The 19,218-nt window shown below is 37.1% G+C and overlaps 1 protein-coding gene across 1 annotated transcript; it reads left to right on the forward strand.

Annotated features, from left to right (window-relative positions):
- The first annotated feature begins 13,079 nt into the window (after positions 1-13,079).
- LOC143593069 (uncharacterized) lies at positions 13,080-15,912 on the forward strand. Its single transcript, XM_077072813.1, has 8 exons — positions 13,080-13,232; positions 13,334-13,601; positions 14,102-14,192; positions 14,292-14,337; positions 14,508-14,683; positions 14,792-14,912; positions 15,489-15,548; positions 15,655-15,912. The coding sequence occupies exons 1-8, from the start codon at positions 13,080-13,082 to the stop codon at positions 15,910-15,912; spliced, it is 1,173 nt and encodes a 390-aa protein (XP_076928928.1).
- Positions 15,913-19,218: the final 3,306 nt, after the last annotated feature.

The raw sequence follows: 19,218 nt of genomic DNA on the forward strand, positions 1-19,218 counted from the left end.
TCAAGCTGTCGGTTATGCCACCCAATAGTTTGAAGATGAGGCGATGTATTGGTGGGAATCGATTGAGCAGAGAAAGAGTAAAGAGGAAATCAAGGCTATGAGGTGGGAGGACCTGAAAGAACTGGTTATGAAGAAATTCTGTGCTGACGCCGAGGTTGAGAGGGCGGAGATGAGGTTCCTAAACTTGAAAGCTGGGACAATGACTCATCATGAGTATACCACCGAGTTCAACCGAATGTCTAGGTTGGTACCCGATATGGTTAACACCGAAGCTAAGGGAATCAAGTGCTATGTGAGGGGGTTGCCACAAAAAGTCCGCATGTTAGTCAGGACGAGTAAACCTGCTACCTTTGACTCTGCTGTCGAACTCGCAGAGATGGTTTATGCAGACCTGGCTGAGGATGATGATGCGGTGGAAGAAGAAAGATGGATAAAAAGTGGGTCAATCCTGTTAAACGACCCGGTACTCAGTTATGGAACTCAAAAGATAAGAAACCGAAGGTGTGGGAGAACAGGTCGTGCAAGACTTGTGGCAAAGCTCACGTTGGTGTGTGTAGGTGGGGGAAGGGTTCTGATGTTTGTTATAAGTGTGGGAAGAGTCATGCTGGTGAATGCTAGTTCGGTACGAATGCTTGCTACAAGTGCAGAAAGGTGGGGCATTACGCTCCAGATTATACTGCAAAGTCCGCATGTTACAAATGCGGTAAGACGGGTCACTTTGCAAGAGAATGTACTGAGAATGAAGCTGGAGAAAGTGGGAAGAAGGATATTGAACAAGCTAGGCCAAGAACCATGGCCTACATGCTGACCCAGGGGCAAGCCAAACAGATCCCAGATGTCGTGACAGGTACGTTCCTAGTAAATGGTATTACCGCTTCAGTATTGTTTGATTCGGGTGCAAAAAACAGTTTTGTAACTACGCCCTTTAGTAAATTAGCTAAAATGAAATGTTGCCGAGTGCCCGAAACTTTTATAGTAGAAACCGCTAGTGACACTTCGGTTAAAATAATGAAAATGGTTAAGGACTGTAAGATAGAGTTAGAGGGACATGAGTTCCCTGTTACCTTGTACATTATGACCTTAGGAAGGTTCGATGTGGTTTTGGGAATGGATTGGATGTCTGAGTACGAAGCTCTGATAGTGTGTAAGAGTAGGATCATAAGGTTGAAGTCCTTGGATGGTAGTGCGATGACGGTTTATGGTGATAAGGAAAGTTCGGGGCTTAATGTCATTTCGATTATAAAAGCCGAGGGATTGTTAAGGCGAGGGTGCGGTGCCTACTGGCGTATGTTGTCAACGCTACGGCCGAGACGAAAGAAATGAAAGATGTTCCCATCGTGCGCGACTACCCAGAAGTATTCCCTGAGGATCTTCCGGGGTTGCCACCGGAGCGAGAGATAGAATTCTAGATATATTTAGTACCAGGAGCCCAGCCCATCGCGAAAGCGCCTTACCATCTAGCATCGTCCGAGATGAAAGAACTGATGTACCAACTGCAAGAACTCCTCGACAAAGGTTTCATAAGACCGAGTGTGTCCCCGTGGGGCGCACCCGTATTATTCGTTAAGAAGAAGGATGGAAGTATGAGAATGTGCATAGACTATCGCGAATTGAACAAGCTTACAGTAAAGAACAGATATCCTTTGCCAAGGATTGATGATTTGTTTGACCAACTACAAGGTTCAAGTTTGTTCTCACGAATAGATCTTAGATCAGGCTACCATCAATTGAAAGTGAAAGAGGCAGACATCCCTGAGATAGAGTTTCAGACGTGGTATGGACACTACGAGTTCCTTGTAATGTCATTCGGTCTAACAAATGCTCCCACAGCATTTATGGACATGATGAATATGGTGTGTCGGCCAATGTTGGATAAGTCAGTTATCGTCTTCATCGACGATATATTGATTTATTCGAAGTGCGAGTCTGATCATGCTGAGCATCTGAAAGAGGTATTGGAGACCTTGAAGAAAGAGAAGCTGTACGCTAAGTTTTTGAAATGCGTGTTTTGGTTGCGTGAAGTGCAATTTCTAGGTCATGTGATTAACCCTGAAAAGATTACCGTGGACCCAGCTAAGATTGAAGCGATAACTAATTGGAAGACTCCATAGAATCCGACCGATATATGAAGCTTTGTAGGGTTAGCTGGCTACTATAGGAGATTCATCGAAGGTTTCTCCAAGATAGCCGCACCGTTGACCGGTATGACCCGAAAGATGATAGTATTCAGTTGGGGAAAGTTCCAAGAAGAAGCTTTTTAGGAGTTAAAGAAGAGACTCACGCAAGCTCCAATCCTTGCTTTACCCGATGGTGACGAGGACCTGGTTGTTTGCACTGATGCTTCGCATCGTGGGTTAGGTTGCATGTTGATGCAACGAGAAAAGGTGATAGCTTACGCGTCTAGACAGCTGAAAGTCCATGAGAGTACTTATCCGACACATTATTTAGAGCTAGCAGCAGCAGTGCATGCTCTCAAGATATGGAGGCATTATCTGTATGGTACTAAGTGTACCATTTACACCGATCATAAGAGTCTAAGGTACTTCTTTGAGCAAAAGGAGTTGAACATGATACATAGGAGGTGGTTGGAGTTGATTAAGGATTACGACTGCGACAGTAAATACTATCCTGGTAAAGCTAATGTGGTCGCTGACGCGCTAAGTCGTAAGAATGAGGAAGTCCTTGCAACAGTGAAGTCATACCAGTTGATTATGAATTCAAGTCTTTTTGAAGAAATTATCAAAGTGCAGTCAGAGGTACTGGTAGATGAAGGGCTAGTAAAGAAATAAAGGATTTATGGCCAGCAAGACGAGTTGATGGAAAACACTCAGGGTGTTAAGACTACGTTTGACCTTATGTGTATCCCACGCCATGGAGATCTCAGAGGTCGAATCTTAGATGAAGCTCATAAGTCAAGGTACTCAATCCATCCAGGAGCTACAAAGATGTACCAAGACTTGAAGAGAGATTACTGGTGGCCAGGAATGAAAAATGATGTGGTGGATTATGTTAGTAAGTGCTTAACTTGTTTACAAGTCAAAGCCGAACATCAAAAGCCTTATGGGAAGATGCAACCGCTTGAAATACCTGAATGGAAATGGGAACACATCACCATGGATTTCGTACTAAGCTACCTCGTACAGCTAAGTATCATGATACCATTTGGGTGATTGTGGACCGTTTGACCAAGAGTGATCACTTTCTGCCCATACGAGAGGCTATCTCGTCAGAAACGTTAGCAAGCTTGTTCATAAAAGAGGTTGTATCTAAACATGGAGTACCGTTATCAATCTTGTCTGATAGAGATACACGGTTTACTTTGATATTTTGGAAGAAGTCCCATGAAGCTATGAGAACGAGATTGAACATCAGTACGGCGTATCATCCTCAAACCGATGGACAGTCCGAGAGGACGATCCAAACCCTTGAGGATATGCTACGTGCTTGTGTTTTAGATTTTGGTGGGAGTTAGGATGATCATATGCATCTGGTAGAGTTCTCCTATAACAACAGTTATCATTCAAGTATTGGAATGCCGCCATTCGAATGCTTTATGGTAGAGATGTAGAACTCCCGTGTGTTGGGGAGAGATTGGTGAGAAAGAGATGGGAAGTTTAGAAGTTGTGCAAGAAACTTCTTCAAAATTCGATCAGATCAAAGCAAGAATGAAGGCTTCTCAAGACAGACAGAAGTCGTATGCTGATAAGCGGAATCGACCGATCGAGTTTGACGTTGGTGACAATGTGATGCTCAAGGTCTCGCCTTGGAAAAGAATTATTCGTTTCAGGAAAAGAGGAAAGTTGAGTCCGAGGTACATTGGACCGTTTAAGATCGTGGATCGTGTATGTAACACCCCGACCGATGGCGGATTATACATCGGGGCGCCACGTATTGTTTCATTACCCGTGACACTATTTGGGTGTCAATATTTAATAAATACATTTTCATTGCGCACGCGCAGAACACGAATCGTAAAGTAACATAAATCATATCATAACTTAAAATATTCAAATAACATAATTTGTCTTGTTACATTTTAATCTAGGTCCAAACAAAAAGAATACATCCTACGTGTCCTTGAGATTCCCAAAAGCAGCTACAGCAAACCTGAACATGTGTTAAAATAAAACGTCAACACTTGCGTGTCGGTGAGAAATCAAGTTTAATAGATATAAATAGATAATGACAAACACTACGCGCAACATGTGCTTAACTGGGGTTTAACATAGGGTGTAATCAGATTGTGATCAAGCCTAAATAGATCATAGCTCATAGTTCAATCCGTGCTCCCAATCGAGCACAAAAACAATTAATCATACGTGCATGTGTAAACAAAACAAGAAAACCGTAAACGATAGGTCTCCCGTGTTCATCTAATGGATCCATGAAAACTTCGGAATAGGCCGAACAAAGCGGTTAATGATTCACACATACAAATAAACAGCCAAGTAAACGTCCATAACACATGGGGTTTTGCGCACATAAATTTCATAAACAAGTTTAAGACTCAAGTTGTACGAACACATGAACATCCCAAAACGTTAAAAATAAAAGGGGATTAAGTACGAGATTACTCACCTGAAAAAGGTATGTTGAAAGATAATGCAAGAACCAACTTTTAAACAAGCACAAGTTAACCTATAAATAAGAGGTTATTGGTTTAACGATTGGTTTTTATGTCTTGAATATATGCAGTAAGTATCGATTTTTGTTAGTTAAATAAATTAAAACAAAATATATATATTCATATTTACCGAGATTCTGGGCAGAACAGAAGAGAAGACGGAGGCAAAGAGAGGAGTGGAGTTGCAGAGGAACTACGGCAGAGAGCAAAGGGAGAGAGATTTTTGGGGAGTGTTTAAGTGTAGTGTGTGTAGTGTTAATAAACAAGAAATTAGCTTAATTTATAGGGAAAACCCAAGGGAACACAATCCCTTGAAAAGGGGAAAAGATCTTATCAAATCAAGCAAAAGATATTATAAAGCACAAGAAAACAAAAGCAAAAGATATCAAAAGATATGCCGGCAGCTGCAGGGGATGGGGAAAAGCTGGCAGGTTACAGATCAAAGCATGGGAGGTGTCAGATAAAACACTGTTCAAGACATGCAAAAGAAGATTTCAAAAGATTATGTCAGTCACTTTTTCTGTCAACCAATAGGATTGGTGCGCATGCTGCGCCGAAAGTGGCTCTTCGGACAGATGTCGGAACTGACCTACAGTGCTCATACAAAAGATAAGATATTTCAAAAGAATACAGGCTGACCTAAACTGAAGAAAAGACTTAAGGTCTAGCGCGAGAAGACTTGAGCGCGCGCGCGCGAGGGCGAAGGCAGACAGAGAACAATCCTTAGCGCGCCGCGGGAAGAACTATAATCCTTAGCGCGTCGCGGGAAGAACTATAATCCTTAGCGCGCCGCGGGAAGAACTATCATTCTTAGCGCGCCGCGGGAAGAACTACCATTCTTAGCGCGCCGCGGGAAGAACTACCATTCTTAGCGCGCCGCGGGAAGAACTACCATTCTTAGCGCGTCGCGGGAACAGTTCGCCTCGCGTATCGCAGGAACAGATGGTCTTCGCGCAGGCTTCCTTGTAAGGAGTCTGGCGCGTGGAGCTGCGCAGACATCCTTAGGCGGGAAGAACCAAAGGACAAGCAAAGAGTTAAGAGAAAAGGGGGTTCAAGGCTCAAGGGTTTAAGCAAAGGGGCGGGACGGCGACAAGAGAGACAAAAGGGCGGGACGGCGACAAGAGAGACAAAAGGGCGGGACGGCGGAAAAGAAATTATTATTATTAGTAAGTAATATAAAAACGTATATATATATATAATTTATTTAATGTTAAATTTACAAAGATTAATAATCAAATTTTAAATCATAAAAAGAATCGGATTCGAAAACGGGTACCTGGGTCGGGTCGGATTTGGGCAGTTGTCACAGTGTAGGAGAAGTGGCATATAAGCTGAATTTGCCAGAAGAGTTAAAAGGAATTCATTCAACCTTCCATGTTTCTCATTTAAGGAAATGTCTGGCTGATGACACATCGCACGTGCCATTGATGGACATTGAGGTTGATGAATAATTAAACTATATTGAGCAACTGATCGAAAAAGTGAACCGCAAAGAAAAGCAACTTCTTCATAAGATTATACCCTTAATGAAAGTGATATGGAAGCACCGCAAGGGATCGGATGCGACTTTGGAAGTCGAGGAGGAAATGCGCAAGTTTTACCCTAATCTGTTCATGTAATAGTTAGGTTTCGGGGACGAAACCTCTTTAAGGAGGGAAGACTTGCAACATCCCAAAATCTCAAATAATAATATTTTGTATATTATTCTTAATGGAAAAGTTTACTTGGGTTAGTAAATAAAATAATAAAAGAGGAAGGAGAAGTAGGCTAATTAGATGGATAAATCATGGACTAAAAAGGAAAGATGGGCCTTAGGTCCATGGTCTTAAGGGAGTATAAATACCCCCTTAAACCCTAATCCTTTCCATTTCCATCCATTCTACACTTTGCCTTCACCTTAAAACACACACACATCTTACCCTTTTCGGCCGTGAGAAAGAAAGAGGTCCAAGACCAAACCCAAGTCTAATATCAATAGTTACCGATTACCCAAGCTTAATACAAGATCAAGGTTTACGAACAAGTCAAGCCGTAGCCTAAGAACACATAAAGGTATGTGCTTTAACCTTAAAGGTTACGTTTTTATGAACGGTTTTCCATGAAACTTGACCCTAGAGTCGATCGGGTCTAGATGTTTCATAAAAATACAAACTTGATGATTAAAATGGACGAAATGGACTCAAAGGTATAAACGGTTCATAAAGGAAACCATAGATCTAGCCTAGAGCGTTTTAACCTTATAAAGGTTTAAGCTTTATATCTAAAACAGGTTAGATCTCGAAGCCGTGATGGTAATGGGTGTAAAATAATTATGAGTGATGGTAAAAGGGGTTAAAAGTTCATGATTTGAACCTTAGAACAGTAACTGAGCAAGGTAGGAAACATAAAAAAAATGGAATGATGCGCTGAACTGGGGTTCTCGGCCACCTTATGGAGTTCTCGGCCAACCTGTGTTTTCGGCCATGTTTGGATTTCGGTCAACACGAGACTTCGGTCAAACTCGAGTTCTCGGTCAGACCAGAGTTCTCGGCCTGGACGGGTTCTCGGTTAGACCAGAGTTCCCAGCCTGGACGGGTTCTCGTTCCACATGGTTCTCTACCAAGGGTTCTCGGCTGACCATGTCCTCTGTTGAGTTTTGGGCTGAATCTAGTTGGGCCCAGATGGACTTTGGGCCTAGACAGTGAACAGTTGGACCTGAAATAACTAAGCCTACATCATGCTAAGCCCATATCTAATTTAACAAGCCAGCCCATTATCTTAAGCATAACAAAGCCCAACTTAAAAAATACATTGGTTAATTAAAATACCGACTAAATTAATTATACGGTTAAATGACATATATATATATTTAACAGTGAGCCATGCACAATTAAAGAAGGGGATAACAATTAACGGTGAACGCAACAGGATACATGTGAGTTTCTAGCCTCACTTCTGTGTTACGTTTTCGGGGCCGTGTGCATACTCGATGTGATTGTTAATACATTTATCCTAAGTGTTAAGTGTATGTCTTATGTGATTATGTGAAAGGTAAGAATGATTGCTTGTCGGTACGTGAACGATCTTCGGATATTGCACGCACTATCAAGTTATAATGTTATGTATGAACTATGAATGATATGTATGTATGTTATGATTGAATGTAAGAGATCAAAAGGTAGAAAAGGGACTGAAACCTAATAATATCCAAGGCAGAAAAGGGACCGAGCCCTTTAATAATCTTGAGGCAGAAAAGAGACTGGACCCTAATAATATCCAAGGCAGAAAAGGGACTGGACCCTAATAATATCCGAGGCAGAATAGAATAATGTAAAGAAGATATTTGAATAAAGTATGAAGGTAAATATATATATATATGCTACGAATGAAATTATGTAAGTATGTATGTATGTATGTAATGTGTGTTATTTGATTAACTAGAACTCACTCAGCGTAGCGGACTTTTAGTATGCACGCAGGTGAGTCGGATGAGACAGTTCGCTTGAGGGGAACACTTGACATTGAATAAGAGGCTGGCATCGCAAGACTGAAGACGTTTATTTAGTTATGTTTTAAAGACATCATGTTTATTAAGACAAGTTAAGGATTATTATTTATGTTTTATGAAAGTTTTTATATTCCGCGTATGTTCCTATTAACTCTAATGAATTGAAATATGTTGATGAGTAAATCCGACGCCCATATGTGAGGCACCGGTAACGGGGCCTTACGGGTATTTTGGACACCCATAATCGGGGGTATGTAAATTATTTATGATGGAATCCCATACTTCAAGTGATCATAATCAGGAGTATGATATTGTTTCTGAAAAGTACATAGAGCTGGACTGTTTTTGAAGAAAAATGTATTATTGTCATTTTAAAAAGATTGGAAAAAGAAATTTTATAGGCCATTTGTGAAATTTAGGGTAAGGTTTAATTTAATTGACTCAGATGTGATTTCACATGGTTCTATAAACGTATATGACTTTCCTGCTAGACAGTTAAAAAATATGTATAACTATATTGTTGATGTTAGATTGAATCAGAGATGATTTTTAAAAAAGTTAAAAAGTCTTAAAATTGTTTATATGGAACAATCAGAGAGTTAGATTGAATCAGAGAAGAGAAGCTGGTGAGATGAGTATGATGCTCAGTTTGTTAGTATCTAAGTTTCAATTGTGTCATATTTGGTTTGATACTTTACATTACGGGTCATATGTTTAACATTGTGCCATATGACTTTTAAAAGTAAATATACAATTTTCAATTTTATAATTTTAACGCTCTCATTCATCTTCACACAAATATTATCACTTTGGTTGTTTCTATGAGCACTAATTTTCTTTATATGTTTCACCAATATATATTTTTGGAAGTACAATATGGGTATATGTTAAACAAAAAAATTTCGATGTCATTTTTTTCTTTGTGACGAGTCACGATGAAAAAGTGTCGGTTTGGTTCTGGCCGAAACGAGTCATCTTAAAAGAGTAGACTTGGATTGGTGGGTCAAAATGTGTCACTTTAGAAAGGGTCATTTTAGTATCAAATTTGACTTTTTATGGTCAAAACTGGTTTTTGTCAATTTTGAATTTTTAGGTCAAAATTTACGTTGAATTTCTTGTTGTCAACAGCTCATGTTGGTGGTCTCTTATTGTCATAATATATATATTGAACGCATTGTCTTAATAAAAGTTTTTGTTTCAAGAACTTAAGTACCAGGTAATTTATAACATCATTGATCTAATATATATGCATATGCCAGTATGCATGTGCACAGTAAAATCACGTATGACCACCACTTTACGCTTTTTACAATTCGTTGACCGCCAACTTAGTGGTCTTAATTTGAGCTTTTCTTGATCTGCCGATTAAATTTCAACTCTAACTACTCACCAATTAACACACATTCAATCCTTTATGTTGATTAAAATTCACAAAACCGATACAAACCTAATTTATTAATAAATATTTCACAATGCACGATGTATCCAATGTATTTTATATGGATATATTAATATTTTAGTGCGCAACCCCTCCCAAAACAAAATCCACCAAACCATATGCACACGTTGCAGCTTGCTCGCACTTATAACCCATTACACACAACACCAAACACTACAAACCAATACGAGAAGATAACATGCGTGAACCCGCAGCAACGCGCAGACACTTATGCTAGTTAATTAAAAAGAAAAAGAACACCATACCTCTATTTCTAGGTCGAGCAATTTCCCTTATTTTTCACCCAAAGAAACGACAGACGTTTAACATTTTATTTGAACCTCATGATTAAAACTGTTGTATTATTGAAAATGGTTTCATTTATCGCTTTCCAAAGACGATAAATGAAACCAACTACTTCATGCTCGTTTCATTTATCTGGTTATTCTCACATGACGTGAGAATAACCGATTGAAGTTCATCTCTTAACTTCATGCTCGTTTATGGTAGTTGTAGAGTTAACAAATCCTTCACCTCAAATGCATAGATCGGAGGTATATCAAACCAACTACTAATACAATGCCATATAACCGAGGCTATATTACATGATGTTGGAATGTTGTCCAGCGAATCAAGCGAGTTCCCACATCACGGCACCATTTGGTCTCTGTGACCAACCCGCATTTATGTAAGCATCCGAGGTTTCAATCGATCCATCTCCGCCATCCATTTAATATAACTAAGCACTTGCATTTAAGATTTTAACTGGTCTCCAACGGTAGTCCCAAAGCAAAGAATATTCACTGCCCCTTCACTAGTTTATTGAGCTGGGCCTAAATTGCCGGAAGACAAAAGCTACAAACAACACCTTAGCTCTAAAAATTTTTTAACCCGGATTTTTACTACTCGAACCTGAACTCAGAATCGGACCCGATTTGTACCCGATAATACTCGTAATTGGAAAAGGTTCCATGCCTAGAACTGGGTTTTTCAAATACCCGAAACTGAGATTTTCAAATACCTGATATATACTTGAAATTACTTGAAAAATACCTCAAAAAAGTGCAGCCCCTTAAAAAACCCAATTTATACTCGAAAAACCCCGAAAATAGGTTTTTTCAATACGCGAAAATAGAGTATTTAAATATGCGGTTCGGTTCTATACCCGACCCGAACCCAGTGCATAGGGTATAGTTTTTAGAGACAATACCCCGACTCGGACCCGAACCCGAACCCGAACCCGAACCCGTCCTGGGTATCGCCAATACCCGGTTCAATTATTCATTTCATTATCTAATTTTAATTTTCAATATTTTTATGTTACTTTATTTTATATATTAGTTTCATATTTTTATAAAGACTAAATTACAAATTTTGTCCTTTAAACATAGTCTATTTACGGACTAGGTCCTTTAAAAAGTTTACTTTCAGGCGGTGACATTTATATAACAATATGCCTCGCTTTTTGTCCTTTAACTTAACGACCATCCAAAAAACCCGTTAAGTCATGGCACATGCCAAGCATGTGAGGGCAAAAGAGTAATTTCCATCCTTTATTATTAATGAATAATAATTTTAATAACTAAACACAGACCTATCATCTTCGTCTTCATCCTTTTATCACACCAAAATCCACCATTGAATCACTATCATAACCACCAAAACTCTATATATTCTTCTTTTCTAGTTAGATTCATCATCATTGCTAGCTACCAACACCTTTTCCGGTAAGCTCCGGGCAAATCTCAAACCACCATTGATTTTCCAGCGAACCCACATATCATCAAATCATACATCTGCACACTAATTTAGGGTTTATATCACATCTCGTTCAATTTCCTTCCAGATTGACCTCCATTTTTCCTCTTTTAACCCTAAATTCGTAACAGATTTCATTCAAACTAATTTGGATATAATCCATGCCTGAAATTCGAGAGTCAGACACGAAGAGAGGAAGACGCTGAGACGGTGGGTGGCGGCTATTAGTTAAAGTTTTAGTTTGTGGAGATGGTGGTGGTTGTTATAAAACATCGATTCATTACAGTCTCGTCGGAGAAGACGACTGGACATGGTGGTGTTCAACAAAATCCATCTCCTGGCCATCAAATATGGTTGTTTTGGTTTTTGCTAGAGCGGCGATAAAAAACAAAGGTTGTGTCTTCAAGTTCAATCTAAATAGACAATGACGGCAGAAGGGGTTGATTTGGTGGTGGTCACGGCTGAGAGAGAGAGAGAGAGAGAAAGAGAGAATGGGGGTTGGTAGTGATGGTGGTGTAGAGAGAGAGAGAGAGAGAGAGAGAGAAGACGTGAATAGAGATAGAGAGAGTGTGTATTTCTTTAATATATTTAATTTACCTTTCAATTATAAATAAGTAGTGGTAATAAGACTAAAATGTCCTCCCGTGCCATGACTTAACGTGATTTTTGGATGGGCGTTAGGCAAAAAGACGAAAATCAAATAAAGATGTCTTGTAAAGGATACCGCCCGAAGGTAAACCTTTTAAAGGACCTGATTCGTAAATTAACTATGTTTAAAGAACAAAATTTGTAATTATGACTAAATTTAGTTTTATGAATTTTAAATTAAATAATCCTACTATACTATTAAAATAAATTACTTTGCCGCCACATGTCCCCTTCCTATTGGACGATTTCATTATTTTCCAAATATAACTACCGCTTTTCTATTTTTCTTACCAATAAAATAAATCAAAAATAATAATATTTAAAATACTTAATTAACATATTTATTGTTACCATCAATCCCTAAAACCCGGTTTCCAGTTTTATTTTCTTTCTTCTTCAAGTCAATTCTATTTTGTTCTCCAATTTTCTCTCTTTCATACTAAACCCTTAACCTAATCAACCAAACCCTCCATTCAATCGGCCATTGTTGGATATAAATTGAATAATGATTTAATTCAGTTCTTCATATAAATTTGCCACCGGATATCAGATTATAAATCGGGCCATCCACGGTAAAACGAACCGTCCGTTAGTTGATAATAACGATTGATTTCATTCTTTCCGGGAAACGATTTCAGAAGATCCATGACTATTGATAATAAGATCTTCACATCGATGGTTAGTATTTTACATTCTTAGGTTAGTATCTTCACATCAATGGTTAGTATGAATTCTAATATAATTTATGAGTTATGAGTTATGACTTATTATTGTTATTATTTTTATTGTGTTATTAATTAAGCAATCCCTATTTACATTCGGTTATTACTACCAAATTAAGTAAATATCAATTATCATTTACATATTTAAAATTCCTAATTTTTTTCCCTAAATTTACTATATTTACACTTTCCTTTTAATCTAACAATTCAAATTTTGTAACAGAATATGTTCATCTATAAATACTACAAACCCGTATACTTGACTATCTCACATTTCTCATTTCCTTACTGAACATTCATATTTGTGTCATTCTCAAGGTTTTTTAATTTTCTTCAAATTATAAATATTACTTATTGAATCTTTAACCTTTGCTTTAATCTTATTATTTCTAACACAACAACATGGAGGCATCAAAGATTACCATGTTCAAGGATTTGGATGTTTCCAACACCGACTGTGTACTGAAGGTTTGTATTCTCAGACTATGGTGTTTGAAGGAAAACAATAAAACTGGAGAGGATTGGTCCATAGAAATGATTTTACAAGATGAGATGGTAATATTCTATAGAAATACAATTGTTTTTACTACATTTTTTTGTTCGTTCTTTTGTAAATTTAATTCTAAACATTGTTTTTCGTATTAATAATGTAACAGGGTGACAGGATGCAAGCATATGTAAGGAAAGCTTGCATACCGAAACATAATGTTTGGCTAGGTAAGAATCAGTCATTGATTGTTCGAAAACCTTCACTTGGTGCAAATCTGTCAACATACCGTTATGTTGATAGCCCACACAAGCTTTGTTTCACATCAGAAACTTGTCTTTGTATTACCGATGAGTTTAAAGGACAGCTTTATGGATTGTCGTTAGCTACCTTTGATGATATTAAAGCGAAGAACATACCTCAAAACGGAACAATAGGTTACCTCCATTCTTTATTAACAATTTAATTTTACATTCTTTACATTCAATCCTTACATATAACAGGAAAGTTTAATATATGTTTCATTATTTTTGAATTTTGTTACAGATGTAATCGGGCATGTCAGCGGGTTTTTAACCAAAAAGAACTCATTCTTCCGAGAGGCACAACATCAGAATCGAAGAACCATGGAGTTTGCTGACTTGAAGTATTATTAATAATATAAATAATCATTTCTAATCAACTTAATCATTTTTCTTAACTTATGAATTTGTTGACCAGGGGCAATAAGATTATCTCACTTTATGGGATGACTATCTGAAGCAACTTACCAAATATGTTGCTAACAACCCAGATGAGGACTATCTCATAATCATTCTCCAATTCGCAAGAGTCAAGTAATATGGAGGTATTAACAATTAAATATTCCATATTTTACCCAATAAATTCTTTAGACTTAATAATTTTAAACTAACATATCTAAATATGTTATTGGCAGAAAATGTGTACGTCAACAACTCTTATGGTAATGCTGTTTCAAGGTTGCTGATCAATGATTACGTGTATGAAGTAATTGATTACAAGAAGAGGTATCTTCTTATAACTATCAAATTATAATTTAATTTTGTTCTTTAATAACATTTTTATTTATGTTAAACACCTAATGAGTTACTTTGAATTAATAATAGGTTGCTTGAGATATCATCTGAAGTCCATGTCGAAATACCTAAACTGGTTGGTTCGTGTATGCTCTTAACTGTTAAGGATGAGTTTATGAAGAACTATGAATTCTATTCAATAAGTGATATTTGTAGCATTTTGGAGCTATATAACCATTTCTATCTACAAAAAGTCATCCTTAAGTATCATTTTTACAAAAACCTCCTTTATTTATTTGTTTTTAGGCTAAAAACATCATCATAATTGGTACCGTTAAGGCAATAGTAGGAAACAAGGAATGGTACTACAACGGTTGCAAACGTTGTAGTCGTAAGGTTTCTGAGGTTTTAGTTGATGGACAGAAGGTTTACGAGTGTAAGATTGCAAGTTGTAATTCTCAAGGGGTAATCGCTGGACCAAGGTAATATTTTAAACGTTTAAAATATATTATAATTTATTTTGCTTAATTAATACAACTGTTATACATTGTTTTAATAGAATTTCTGAAACAATTTTCATTATGTTTCAGATTCCGTATTCCTATTCGTGTCCAAGATACCACCGGTGTCGTTTCGCTTACTTTGTTTGATCGTGATGCAAGACAGTTGTTTAATAAGGCTGCAGATCATTTTGTGACCACTGATGTTGAGGTATGATAATTATATACACAATTGAGTACACAGTTGACTTTAATATTTTGCTGGTGTCTTTTGTTTCGTTTGTATCTTTTGTTTATGTAATATACAAATTGTTCAACATTTAATATTTTGCTTTTGTGTTAATTTTATTGCTTTTGTGTTTCATTTTTAAAAAACATCATAGACATTTTCACATGATTCTCAATTCTTTCAGTAAACATAAACTTACTTTAAATATAATATCTTAACTTCCTTCAATGATTTCTGATTATGTTAACTTACATTTATTTCCTACTGTTTTCTTGAAGCTTGATCTCATGCACACATTTCCGGAAGAACTCAATATTATACTAGAAAAAAGGTTTGCTTTCGTTGTAGAGGTTAGTGACTACAATATAAGAAACTCATATGATGTGTACGTTGTCATCAAGTTAACGGACGACGAGGACGTTCTTAATGACCTTAATAAGCAGCGTGGTCAGGGACAGATATTATGAACTGATTCAATTTCTAATATTGTGAAAATCTACATAATCCATTTGTTTATTTAACACATTATTATCTATTAAATTTTAACTTCACGTGCAGCCTAACGACAATCAGTCTTTAACAATTGGCTCAACCTCTGGCCTTAAGTCAACCGAAAAGGTAAGACAATAAAAATAATAATTGAAAAAGTTTCCGTTTCAATTTAGTAAAATATTTTAGTAAATATAAATGTGTACACTCAAAATTTTTCTAAACTTTTATGTAGGATACGTGTACGCCTTCATCCAACCAGTTTACTCCTAATTCAATTTCCGAAGATGTGATTCCTGATCGTCTTGCATCGCTTGACGAAAAGGTTAATTCTAATCCTATCGCTGATGTAAAACTCAAGCGCAAGTTGGATGACAGTTACGACGGTCATGATGACACTGGTATATCTGCAACCAAGACGAAGGTTGACGAAGAACAAATTGTTGATGCTAATGTTGGTGAGGGAGATATCGTTGGAGTGCAAAAGATATAAAAGGGAAGGATTTGGAATTTTCGTAATAAATTAAACATTTTGCATGCATGTTTGGATTCTATTTTCTTTTGGTTTTTAGTTTGGATGTTTTTTTGAGTTTATTTTCCTTTATTTGACATTGTTAGTTTGGTTTTATTTGTCATATTTGAACTTTATATGGGTATCAATGAATTTGTGTTTTCCTTATGTTATGTGTTGTTTTATCAATTATTTTCAAATGGGTACAAATGATTTTGTGTTTTCCTTTGTATTCTATATTCTACTTGGATTGTAGTTTTCACCAACTAATATGTTCATCCTTTATAAAGTTGGTTTAAAAATAACTTATTTTTATTAAACTTCAAATTAGGGAATCTTTGTCAATGTGATCCTACTAGCATTACTACATACATTGGTACTACCAGCATGCAATTTTAATAATCATACACCTATATTGGACATCTACATCTCTGACAATCATCATCACAAATCTCTTGAGTTGATTATTTTCCTTATTAAAAAATTTTAATAGTATAGTTTACATGTTACAATAAAATACAAAGGAAATGATATATTTCCCATACCACTATGTATTAGTTACCAAATAACAAGAAAGGAAATGAAACTAAATCAAAGAATATTTATTACAATACTTATACGCAACACGAACCTATAAGTACAAGATACTACTATTTTATTTATTTATTTATTTATTTATTTATTTATTTTATTGTAGGTTCCCAGCCGGATCTACACAGGAGTATCTCGTAACACGAGGGTGCGGAATCCCCACGTAATACGATACGAGCGTAGATATATAATACGTTGAGACGATACACAAACACACGTTACAATACTAATAAAAACGTTTGTATTGCAACACTTCAACACGTGATCTCAATTATCACAATACACATTCTGAAAAACTTAACCAAAACCAAGCCGAAGTGAGGTTTAAATAACCTCGACAACTTCGCCTAACATACTAGGCGAAGTTGTCACAACTTCGCTTGTCACCAAGTTCGCCTACATCCCAGGAGAACTTGTGTAATACAATATTCAAACCAAAACAAACTATCTAACACGATTACAGACACATACAAAACACGAGATACTGAACTACTGACATTATGCACCAACAGACTCCCCCTTGGCAGTAGCTTCATATCTCTATCTTCATTCTCGTGTCTAGTAATCCCAAAAATCTCGTGTCACCCGTCTTCAAGCATGAACGCCCTGTCTTACACAGACAGAGACCACCCTCTGGTATTTCTTGGCTTCATCTTTCCATGCAGGAATATAGAATATCTTCTTATCGTTTAGCACCTGCAAGTCAGCTTGAGACAAATTTACCAAGTGCATGGGATCATACACTCTCAGAACTTCCTGCTCGTCTTCATCTTCCATAACCGCTTCAGCTGTTTGGCTATCAACGTACCACCACTTGAGACTCTTTAAAACATCCTTGGGCATTAGCTTCATCGGCACTTCTTTCAAACACCGAATCGGCTTATATTTCATCACCATCCAAGGTTTGCCATCAGCTTGCATTTCCTTTTCCTTATCTTCAACTAGCTTCCCTTTCTGCGGCTTTAACAATTCAAACTTCTTCTCTTTCACACTTTCTTTCCACACAATCTTCCCAATTATTCTGGCCATATTGTCATCACTCCTATTAATCAATCCCATTTTAGCCAAATCCTTCACCTCACACTCAGGCAAGGTATTTAGAGATCTCAACGTCCTCTTAAAATACTGAATCACATCAAAGCGTTTAATCACAAATAACTTCAACTGCTCATCATACAGCCAGCAAATAATACCTTTCTTCGACTCAGCATACCCTTTGATATTATAACTCTTTTTGAACATCGTTGGAACCGTTGGCTTCTTTGTCTTAACAAACCACTGAGCGTAGCCTTCTTTCCATCTCGGCTGTTCTTCCCACTCAGACTCATCTGACACATCCATATCTTGACTCACATTCACCTTGTCAACATCTGGAATATCATGTTCTACACTGTCATCCACAATCTCACATTCTTCTATCTCACTATCAATCACAATCTGTTCTCCTATCTTTTTAATCTCCTCAATAGGTAACACATCATCATCACCCACATCATCATCATCCACCATTTCCTCATCATCCACAACCACAACATCTTCACCACCTGATCCACCTGCTGTACCAGTTGACTCCCCCTGAGATGTGGAAGTCCCAAGAGTTTGGTCAGTTCTTGGAAACTCACCACCTGCACCTTTCGATGCATTGGGATCATCGTCTCTATCTTGACTCTTCTTTGTTCTCAACTCGTCGCCCTTGATTGATATTTGTAACAACATAAGCTTCAGAAAGCTTAACAACATATATATTTTTTTTAATAATAAAGATATTAATACAACTTCAAATAATAGATGACTGCAAGTCCCGAATCTGGATCACTGCAGGTACTTGACACACCATCTTCTCGGGAATCAGGATACTCACGGGCTCGTGTATGACTGGGTAATCACTTTTCTGCCTATCATTCGGAAAGATGTATATGGAGACATGCACAACTCAGAATGATTCTCCACATTAAATCGAGGAGATTTAGTTTGTATCACTTCTACTTTTACGCATCATATAAAGCTACCATAACTTACAATGGCTGTTCTAGAGTCTTTTAGGCCTAATAACTTCACTAGTTAAGCACACAGATTTAGTTTTTCTATCACTTTCTAAGGTTGGATCAATTTTCTTTTATACATTGTATTGAAACTTCTTATGAAGTGATAGACTTGAAAAATTATATCATCTCCCTAAAAAATTTTTTTAAATTCTATCTCCACGATCAAGTCAAAGTCTTCAGGTAAACGGCTATCCTGAAGATCCACTGGATCAGCTAGACCGACCACATACGAGTATGTGTCCTTATAACTAAGTATGAACGACTGATTTTCAGCGAAAGAATAAAAACCCATCATAAACCGCCCCAGTCACTTTCAGTCATCTGGTTAATGGCTATCCTCATAATCTACTAGTAGAAGTAAGGACCAAACATATCCGAAGATGTGTCCATCAAACTGAAGCAACCGACATAATTCTAAGCGATAGTGATGTTTTTTTTTAAATCATAAAGAAAAACAAGGTTACTCGGGATTGATCATCCCATTAAGCTCAACAAGATTTTGAAAATGGGATCGGTCAAACGCTTTAGTAAAAAGATCGGCGAAATTATCCAAAGAATCAACCTTTTCAAGCACAATCAATTTCTTCTCAGCACAATCCCGTATAAAATGATGACGAATATCAATATGTTTAGTTTTGCTGTGTTTGACGGG

This window comes from Bidens hawaiensis, unplaced genomic scaffold (assembly GCF_021521415.1).
Source record: "Bidens hawaiensis isolate Kalapana, Puna unplaced genomic scaffold, B.hawaiensis_p1.1 tig00041647_1, whole genome shotgun sequence".
Classification (NCBI taxonomy): Eukaryota; Viridiplantae; Streptophyta; class Magnoliopsida; order Asterales; family Asteraceae; genus Bidens; species Bidens hawaiensis.